Source organism: Panicum virgatum, chromosome 9N (assembly GCF_016808335.1).
Source record: "Panicum virgatum strain AP13 chromosome 9N, P.virgatum_v5, whole genome shotgun sequence".
NCBI lineage: Eukaryota > Viridiplantae > Streptophyta > Magnoliopsida > Poales > Poaceae > Panicum > Panicum virgatum.
This window is the reverse complement of record NC_053153.1, coordinates 45,338,248-45,349,089: the sequence shown is the minus strand read 5'-3', so window position 1 is coordinate 45,349,089 and position 10,842 is coordinate 45,338,248. Positions and strand designations below refer to the sequence as shown.

At 45.2% G+C, this 10,842-nt stretch overlaps 2 protein-coding genes across 2 annotated transcripts; one reads left to right on the top strand and one right to left on the bottom strand.

Moving 5' to 3' along the window:
- Positions 1 to 1,194: 1,194 nt before the first annotated feature.
- Positions 1,195 to 3,716, top strand: LOC120689032 (putative F-box protein At3g16210). Its single transcript, XM_039971379.1, has 2 exons — positions 1,195 to 2,146; positions 3,514 to 3,716. The coding sequence occupies exons 1-2, from the start codon at positions 1,195 to 1,197 to the stop codon at positions 3,714 to 3,716; spliced, it is 1,155 nt and encodes a 384-aa protein (XP_039827313.1).
- Positions 3,717 to 7,986: 4,270 nt separating this feature from the next.
- Positions 7,987 to 8,824, bottom strand: LOC120693147 (atherin-like). The gene has a single exon (XM_039976553.1). It carries the CDS (start codon positions 8,638 to 8,640, stop codon positions 8,020 to 8,022), a length of 621 nt encoding a protein of 206 aa, XP_039832487.1. The 5' UTR covers positions 8,641 to 8,824; the 3' UTR covers positions 7,987 to 8,019.
- Between the last annotated feature and the right edge of the window lie 2,018 nt (positions 8,825 to 10,842).

The window sequence follows — 10,842 nt, the reverse complement described above, 5'->3', positions numbered from 1 at the left end:
TGGATTGTGAATGCACCTATTTGCCAAGTTATTGCATTGAGTTGGGCATTTTACAAGTTGTCGGACCGATCTGCACCCACCTGTCAAGTTATTACACTAAATTGAGTATTTTACAAGTTGTTGGACCAATTTGCACCAACCTGATAAGTTGTTGTATGGTGGGTGCAATTTACTCATAATTAGCTAATCACATGTATCCCATCCGTTTACATGCAGACTTTTTTGTCCAACGCAAAACCCTCTCCCTTTTGTCCGAATGGGAAAAAAACAAGGAATCACCTCTTTTGTAGACGCTAGCGAAAGGGATCCTCAACCCCACGCCGTAGATCCGCAGCCCTACTCGCCAGCCTTGAACATGGATCCAGTTGCTGGAAGAGGAGGGAGCAGCAGGGTTCACCAAACCGGTGGGAACCGGTCCGGTTACCGGTCAACCCGGTCCGGCCCAGTTCCGGTTTGGACCGGTACTAAACCGGCCCAAATTCAAAATTCAAATTTAAATTCAAAAAAAAATTCTCAAAAAATTCCTAAAAATACTTCAAGGTGCGATGAATCTAATGGTGTCAAATTTTCTCAAAAATTCGTTCATTTAGTATAATTTGCAGGGATTTGAAGTTAAACAAAAAAACGTGCATACAAAAGTATACAAATACAATGTAAAAGTAGTAAAAAAAATTGGAGGGTTTATTTAGGCTAAAATATGTTATACAAACATTCATTTAGTATACTTTGCGGGCATTTGAATTTAAACCAAAAAAGAAAAAAAAATTTGAATTTGGCCGGTTACCAGTCAAACCGACCGGTAAACCGATCCGAACCGTTTGCACAGAGAATTTTAAATTCAAATTTGACTTCGACCGGTTTGGACCGGTTTCCGACCAAACCGGTCCGGTATACCGGTACCGGACCCCGCCGGTTTGGCCGGACCGGTCGGTAACTTAAACCCTGGGGAGGAGTCGGCCAGGCAGCCGTGAGTTCGGGAGGTCAGCGCGGAGCGGAGCGGTTGAGCGATGGAACTTGCCTAGTGGCAGTGGGGGCCGGCCACCACCCGTCCTGGATCCAGACATCGATCGCGGGGAGCGAGGTCGGCAGTGCGGCCGTGGGTCCGGGAGGCCTACTTCGGTGGAGCCTTTCTCGGGCGGAGCTGCGGCGGGACGTCCCTCGGCCGCCGGGAGGCAGAGTCAGCGCGGCGGCGCGATGGTGTGGCGGCCTAGGCGCCCCCAATCTCCCGCGCAGTCCGGATCTGCGGAGGGTGACGCGGTGGCCGGCGCTACCTTAGCGGCGGTGCCGGCCGCGCTGGACAACGAGGACATCCTCGGGAAAATACTTCTCCGCCTCCCGGCGCGCCCGTCGTCGCTCCCGCGCGCCGGCGCCGTCTGCAAGCGCTGGCGCGGCCTTGTCACCGACCCCGGTTTCCTCGGCCGCTTCCGTGCCCACCACCGGAAGGCCCCCCTGCTCGGCTTCTTCTCCCACAACAGAGGCAAGATTGGCTTCACCTCCGTGCTGGATCCGCCGGACCGCATCCCCGCCGCTGGCGGCTTCTCTCTGCGGCTTCCCAGGGGCAGCAGGGTCTACGGCTGCCGCCACTGCCGCATCCTTGTGGTCACCATCAAGCCATTTGGTTTCCTTGTGTGGGACTCAGTTTCTGGCGACCAGTGCCGCGTGCCCTTGCCCTCGGCGTCCGGTGTCAACAAGTATATGATAGATGGGACAGTCATTTGCGCCGGCGGCGGCCAGGGCCATGTCCACGGTGCTTGCCACTCTTGCCCCTTCCTAGTGGTCTTCCTTGGCCGCTGCGGGGATGAAATTATTGTATGGGTTTACTCATCGGAGACTGGCACATGGGGAGATGCAATCTCAATAATGTGGCTGAGCCCATTCGACCCGGATGATTTTGCTTGTTGCAACACCCTGGTTGGAAATTCCATTTTCTGGCTGTTCAATGAAAGCAGTATGTCCATTCTTGAGTTCGATTTGGATATGCAATGCCTAGCTAAAGTAGAGGTACCACCAGAAGTGATTGACCTCGACATTTCTGTCCGCGATGAGTGCCAATTCTTGATTATGCTGGCAGAAGGTGGTGAGCTTGGCTTCCTCGTTCTAGAAGGTTTCAATGCCCGAATATGGAAGAGGAAGGTCAAGTGTGATGGTAATACTGGATGGGTACTCAGAAATACTATGAAACTGCACCTTCCATTGAAGCGGGCACATAGGTATCATTCAGAGATAGTAGGATTTGCTGAAGACTATAATGTGGTCAGGGGCGGATCTAGCGTGGGGGCTGGGGTGCGCCAGCCCCCCCTACGTGCTTGCACATCAAGGAAAAATAGGGGAGGAATGAGGGGAAGAAGAAGAGAAGAAAGAATGAGAGGGGGTGCTGGAGGAGGAAGAAGGATGTCAGCCCCCCTGTCCATGAATCCTGGATCCGCCACTGAATGTGGTGTTTATAGCGACTGGTGGTGGTGTTGTATTCATGATCCATCTTGAATCTGCACAGTTTAAGAAACTTCCCCAAAAACTGGGCTACCGAATGTGCTATCCATTCACAAGTTTCTGCACAGCAGGTAAATGTAATGCATATAGCTGTAGGGAAAATTAAGTTCTTTTCCATGATTTGTTATGAGGTGACTTTTCATTTCCATGAGAATTAGACTAACAATTTGAACTGAAGCTGTATCAGTTATTTCTTTGGCTATTAATTGAACTCTTTGTATTGCAATCTTGTTTTTTTGTCCTGAATATGCAGTAGATCTGCGCGTATCTTTGTATGAAAGAGAAATAGTACAACCAGTCCCATTATAAAAGCCACACTGCATCACCTCACAATAACTGAGGCATGAGCAAGTTGCAAGTGAACATAAAACCCGATAACCAGCTAAATATTATACACAACCCGACCTGACCAAAGCAAACAACTTAAACCTAGATACTTAGGAACTCTAGCACCAGCAAGCACCTGATGTGAACCGCCTCCACCTCATTAAAATTTCCCTGTTTAGCAACAGCTTATCTTAAACCTAGATCCCTAAGAACTCTTTAATGAAGGAGTGTACAGGACCTCTCAACATTTACCCTGTTTGAGCATTCTTTTATGCTTGCTTGTAAATGAGAGTGCTGCAGTACCTATGTAATTGTAGGATGAATTGCTTTGCATCCCTGTTCTTTGGGGGGCTTTTACAATGACCTGTTGTGCAAAGTAATGAAGTGAGCCTTATTTTAAGCCAAGGGAAGTATCAATTTATACTTCTATAGGTGAAAATATAACCATTGAGAAAATTATGAGCGTTTCAGGGATGAAAGATCCCAACTCGATATGCAAATTCCTTGGCTCAGTTCTTTTAACATTTGAATTCAATCAGTTTCAACTTGTTTAATAGATGAATTAGTGGTAGGTTCCTTAATTCCTCAGAATTGTTATGCAAATTCGAAAATAGATCTATCTGCTTTTTAATAAATAGCACACAAAATGTATTATGCAGGATTTGATAAGCTAAGCTATTTATGTTTGATTGATAGGGCCAGCTTCAGTGTTATCCTCGGTTCCACCAGCCATGAGGGAGGGTGATCTATTGAGTCACATAGAGTTTGTCAAGCATCAGGAGTTGAATCTGATTGTTGAGGATCGCGAAGTGGACAGGTGGGATCCGATGATCCTTGAAGCTAGTATGCCACCTGTGCCACTCTTGTCTATGCCTGAAGCCAAGGGTCGTGGTTTGTGAAGCCACCTTGTGTTGGTTGCCAAGATAATGCCTTCGGTTTTTCTGCTCCATCTTGTGCATTTGCCTATGGCATTATCCATGTGGACATTGGCTCTCCTTGTTTAGTTGTTGCAACCTAATGAGACCCATAACCTTGCACAGCAGGTTATTGCCATAAAAAGCAAATGCACTAGACTTAATTAGTCTGATGCTCGAAGGCTCAGATAATGTCTTATATGTTGAATGCTAAATTTGTTCTCTTATTTGTAGAATGAAACTTCAGATAATTACTAATGGCACCATTTCTTAGCTGCCCATGGTGTTTGTATCAATATATGTATCTGGATGTCTGTGAACTATTTTGCACAGATGAGAATGCTTATGTGTTTCCAAAGTGTCAGATAGTTATCTTGTAGTTTCCTCAGGTGCTATCGTTTTTGTCATCAGGTCGAGGGTACTGTAACTTATGCTTTGATTTAGAGTTAACTAGTATAGTGCCCGTGTGTTGCTACGGGGGATATTTATTTTATGCACCTACATGAGATCACCAATTTCGTGCTCTTTCACCCCGTGTCTAGGCCGTACTGTGATCGTGTGATGTATTGATTGTCTGGTTCTAATTGCGATTCGGATTGATTTGTTCGGATTCCGATTTGAATTCCGATTGATTTATCCGGGTTCCGATTATGATTCAGATTGACGGACCGTGCAATCATTGCTTGCTTTAGAAATAGTAGAGACTAGCATATATAGTGCTCGTGCGTTGCTGCGGGTAATACAAATTTTACTCATACCCACATGAGGCTACTAATTTTTTTAATGGAAACTTCATGTACAACCAGTGCCGGCATGAGGTATTAATTATCCGGTTGTCGATTGAGATTTACATTGATTTATTCGGGTTTCGATTAGGATTCTGATTGATTTATCTGAATTTTGATTAGGATTCCAATTGACGGACCGTGGAATTATTGCATGTTTTAGAAATAGTAGAGATAGAGATAGAGATTAGTTCCCCTTTGACATCTTAAATTCTTGTATTCCCTTGTGTGCCACTGGATCAAATTTTGACCATTTCTGTCAATGTGCTGTTTACGTGTTAGAGTTTAGCTGCGCGAATGTGTCCGTGTTTTGGAGGTGGAGAATCTTATCACGACAAGGAGAGGTGCCCGAACAAGGAGTTAATCAACCAGACAAGGGTAAGAGAGAAATCTCAATGACCGTGTCGGGAGCATCATCATCAAGGTACGGTGCTTCTGTTGATGAACATAATTTATTAACCACAAGCCCACGATGATATTGTAGTTTTTTTTTCTCACTATTATGTTCATCCAGGGTTTATATATTGAATCCATGGATGTTGACTAACTTACAAAGTTGGCACATTTCTTTCCAGTAAAGAAAACTTGAGACAGTAACTTACCACGTATCTCATATCTGATTCATATCAAGAAAAATAATTGGCGTTACAAAAGAAGGATAACTTGACACAAAGCAACATAAAAAAAATAAAATTGCATCAAAGAGTTCTCTTGTCGTCTCCTTTAATCGATTATTCGTCATCCACCAGAGCTTGAATAATACACTGGAAAAGCAGCAAGGGAAAGAGACACCTGCAAATGCTATCGCTACACAAGGCTTTAAAGACCGCAAAAACCACTCGCTGCTTACAACAAGATCTAGCAACCGCTGAAAAAACATCAGCTGGGGGAACACCCCCAAGCAACACAGACTTGCAATCCTTCACCGCCAAAATAGAGGGTTCTGGATCTTGTTGCAGAACAAATCAAAAGAAGAGGTCGAAGTCACCACAACATAAGGCAGCCAACTGCATCTCTTGATTGATACACCAACTGCAAAGATTTGGAGAGAACCTTCAAATCTGGCAGAACCAACTCTTATTGGCCCTTTGTCGGCGCCGGATCGATTGTCGTTGAGGTAGGGACAGACCGGAGAGACCTTATTCCATAGCGTCATCATCGCCGCCACCACGCTGATATCGCTGGAGAACCAAACTTGAAAGAAAACTAACATACTAGATCTACAAAGAGAGTTCCCGCTTCTCCACCTACGGCGAAAGCCACGAGGAAGATAGAGGAGGGGGACTGACTGTGTGGCGAGGAGGGCCCGGCGATGGCGGCTGTTGGTGTCTTTATGAAATTCCTAAGAATGGTTTTAGATCGAGTACTGCAATTTCCCGACCATTTTTGGAATGGCTCTCCATGGTGCCATACTGCCATGGACACTACTCTTCTTACCTTACCATCCACAAAATTTTTGAAGATATGCATAGAGCGTTTCAGGTCTTGTTTAGATGCCCCGCGTAAAATTTTTGAAATGGAATCTTTACACATGTGAAGTATTAAATATAGACTAATCACAAAAATAATTATAGAATTTGTATGTAAACTACGAGACGAATTTATTAAGACTAATTAATCCGCCATTAGTATATGTTTACTGTAGCTTTACTATAGCAATTTATTGTCTAATCATGGCCTAATTTGACTCATTAGATTCATCTCGTAATTTACAAATAAACTATGCAATTAATTTTTTATTTTGTCTAGATTTTTTAATACACCATGCATGTGCCGTAAGATAATTTTGGAATTTAAAATTTTGCATCTAAACAAGGCCTCAATCAAATTCTTGAAGATATACTTGCACGCTGCAAAAAGTATGAACAAACTACTTTTTCTGTTTTAAATTGTAAGTTATTTTGGCAAATCTAGATACATAGGTTTGGCTATGTATCTGGATTTTTCAAAAACATCCAACAATTTAGAACGGATGGAGTATATGATTAGCAAACCATATAAAAACAATTAAGGATTGTACAACCACGTGCATATGCACAAGTATAACCCCAACGAGCTTACCTCATCTGATGAATCTTTTTTCTTCATCACACACCACACGTTATGCTGCTGCCTTCACCTCGATCGGCCGCCACCGCTATCCCGATCGGTTCTCCCTCTCCAGCCTGAGCACCTCGTCTCCACCGCAACTATCCACCATCACCACCCAACCTAGTCTCGCTGGACTTCTATATAATCACCACCATCTCTGTCCAACCGTCATCCTTTGCTGTCCCTTCAAGCATTTCCTTTCCGCCCCTCCTCCCCGTTGTGGAAACCAAAGCAACCAACCATTGAAATCCTAGAAAGCCGTAAGCCTAACTCTAAATTCAAGTCTAACTGTCGGTGAGTTCCTTCCAGCCCAAACACGGGTGAGTTTCTCCGTTTTTAATTTTCTTAAGTTTTTTCTTTTTCTTCATTTTCTTTTCTTATCTTTTTGTGTTATTGACAAATGGTAAATTTTCTCGAAACAAGAATCCAAATGGTGACAATGAGGATACCATGAATACCATTCACAATAGGATAGCTGATGCTTTAGTTAATGCAAGAGGGAGATAAATTATAATGAAGGAGGATCTCATATGAACCATATATCTTTTGTGCTATTATCTTTGTACTTACGTGGACCATATATTAATGGTGGATGCAAAACTTAAAAATAATTAAATTATTATGGTGAAGGATGAACCATACATATTTTGTTCTACGATCTTTGTATTTTTGTGGACCACAGGTTAATGGTGGATGCAAAACATAAAAATAATTAAATTTTCCTTCCAAACATGGTCATTTTGTGAATCAGTGAACATCACATACTTTTACGATCAATTTGCATATAAACAATCACATAGATCTTCAGGGGCATTAGAAACATTTTGTACCAAAATTACAGTTTCACATGCCGATCAAACCAAATGGCTTTCAACTTTCTCGCAGCTCACAGTTCACAGTCAGCTTTTCCACAGCTCACAACAACTTTTTTGACAGTCACAGCTCAACCAAACAGACCCTAAGTATTTCTCTACAAATAAATAGATGGCGCCATAACAAATCTTATCAAAGTTCACACAGTCAAGTTTGTTAGTGGCTGAATACTGGAACCACAAAGTATTTTATTGAGTACAAATGGTGAACCATACATATGCGAAAGAGTAAAGGTTTTCTTGATACAAGCCAATAAAAATAGACCCCATCAAGAAGGTTAACTCTGAATGCTATGCAAACCCTTAAAATTAGGTTCACTTTCACATCAGAGCACCCAAAAGCAGAAGGATTGTAAAAACAAAATAAGGAAGGAAATAACCCATTTTTAAAATAACCATGGTTGAACTTTTCTTTCATCCAAAGAAAAAGTCTTGGTGAAAGAAAGACGCGGACGTACTTGTGGCGCCGGAGGACGCCCCCCCCCCCCCCCCCCCCCCCCCCCCCCCGCCGGTTATTGCGGCGGGCGCGTTGTCCAGTGTCTACACGGCGCAGGATGCTGCGGCAGACTTGACGGCGGCAGCCCGGACGAGCGAGAAGGTGGGCAGGGGCAGGCTGCTTGGCGGCGGCGCGAGGGCGTGCATCAGGTCCTCGACGAACCCCCTGGTCACCTCGCGCTCCAGATCGTCCAGCGCCTCGTCTACCGCCGGCGCCGGCGGCAGCGGCGTGGCGCGCTCCAGCGGCTTCCTCCGCTGCGCCCTCGGCGGCTCCTCCCCCGGCCTCGGCGCCCGCGGCTTCTTCCTCTTGTACTCTCCGCCTAGCCCCGTCCTCCTCGGCACCGCGGGCTTTCCCATAGCGGCAGCCGCCGCCCGATGCGGCGGCGCGGCGTGCTTGGCCATGGTCGTCGCCATCAACGGCGGGAGCGGGCCGAGAGCCGGGCGGCGAGGAGGCAGCGGAGGGAGGGAGAGCGAAGAGTGCAGGTACGGCGTGTGCTGAAAAGGGGGAAGCTGCGAAACGTATGGGAAGGAGGTGTAGATGCTGCTGCTTGTGCGGGGCGGGAGCGCGCTCATGGCGATGCCGCCGCGGCAGCCATCGTCGACGGCGTCCGTCCACCGCATGAAATCGAATCCACTGGCAGATCGATCGATGAGGGCATTGTCCATCTCAGTGATGTTGATGAGAATATAGGCAGATCTTGGCTTCTTGGAGGAGAGGGGGGAGACAGGCGAAGAGGCAGGCTGAGGTGCCAAGCCGCTTGCTTCTCGCTCCCGGCCGGGCGAGGGGCTCTCTCGGAGGTGACGCCGCCGGCTCTTATAGCGGACTTGGGGGTGGCGCGGTTGACTTTGAAGTCGACGGCTTGAGTTTGTTATTAGCAAGTGATTTGTGCATGCGAATCTTCTAACGTAACAAAGAATATTGCTGGTTGATCCTCTAGGATATTGGTAATAAAGTTCTTATATGTCACACCATCACTTCATCCGGGAGGGTAAAAATATAAGTCTACTCAAACATTTATATGCTTTTTAGTACGGCCCTCTCATGGGTACTACTATCTTCAAACTATTATCCGTCTCTCAAAGATGCTTATAGGTAGAATTATACACGTGTGTTTATATGGGATGAGGATGCATGCGTGTATTGTGTTTCGTAAAAAAGCCTATATTAGAAAAAATTTAAATAAATCGATCAATGTTAGTATTATGTTATTTGTGATCTTAAAAGACAACAACGGTTGGACATAGAATAATTTTAAATAAACTAGTATTTATAATTGGTGGAGGGAAGTAACATTTCAATTTTGATGCACACAACAAAATAATAATGATTTTGATGCAACCTTGTTTAAGTGAAGCGGAATCTAGAGAGAAAAAATCAATGTATAATAGGAATCTTGATTGGGGGATTACTATCCAGTACTGTTTCCATCAAATATAACCCGAACTTAACAAAACGTAGACATGTATGAAATATCATGAACATTGAATGATCAAGTAGCAAATCATTTCGAAAGCGAGTTGGAAGTAGAAAACTCTAGGGGCTTCCATGCAAAGCAGCCTCTCCAATCAACTTGCACGGCTCGGCAGAAAACAAATCCACCGACCAGTACGGTCCGGCCCAACCGCCCATGATCACAACTGTGGCCATCCAACGACAGCGACGCGGCCACCCTACCATACTCCTACTGACGGTGGGCCTAAGCCGGTTTCCGGCCCCACATGTAACTGAACAAAATGGCCGTGCGCCACACGATTGCGCTTGTGGCTGTGGGCGTCTCCCGGCACTGGCGGGCATCGCGTGGGCAAGGGGCATGTGCGGCCGAGGTAGACCGACCGCCAAACTGACGCGGGCCGTCGGATGCGGATCTCGGATGGTGGCGCGCGCTGAGGCCGATCCGACCGACCGCCTGTCCAGCGCCGCCTGATCTCACTCCATCAGGGCCTGTACTTGCTTGTACACCTCAAAACTGCAGGGAAGCACCACTTGTGCATGGGCACCGGTCAGTTCAGAGAGAAGCTCAATTTTGTGAGACACACATGATTTCGGTTAGGACTTAGGCGATTGATGATTGGATCGAGTGCCTTAGGAGGAGGAGGCACGACAATCATAATTCTTTTTTTTAAATAGTCTTTTTTTGCGAGGAATTCAAATGATCTTTTTTAGTCTTACCATTTTAGGAGATCGGTTACAACAGCATCGGTTTTTGATTATTTGTGTGCGTTCTTGGTGACCTAGCAGTTCAGTCACCAATATAATTCTGCATTTTCTAGAGAAAAAATGTGTTTATTAGAAGCTATATAGAAGCATGTAGGTGATCAAGTTCGTCAACTTTAATTTGCTAAGAGAGCAAGAGGGAGCTAGCACCGTACCACCACCGTTATCTTAGCCGACTAAAGCCACGGAAAGTGGAAAAACAATGGCACAACACAAGTTCAAATCAAGAAGCTTGGCCGTAAACAATACTCATGCCCGTTCCCAAAGTATGTATAGATGAGTGAAATTAACTTGAGAGCAAGGAACCAATTAATTAATTAATTAATTCCTCATTAAGTTTCATTATAGTATAAATAAACTCAAAGGATAACATATTGCCTCCCCTTCCCAGTGCCTCTGCACATGCGGATTTTGTTTGTGCGGAGATCTCTTAAACTCTTTAGAAAAGTGAGGGAGTCAGGGAGGAAGATACCGACCCCTTGTGGGTCCCTTCACTCAATACGTATCCATGAAGATCATCCATGGTCGTGCCTCGCACGTGTACTCAAGATTTGTTAGGGCACCGACCCTTCAAGTCCATACCGAAAGGTAAAAGCTAAAATACAGCTGCATCGAGAGGGCCAGACGGAAAAAATAAATGTTTGTGCCTGTGG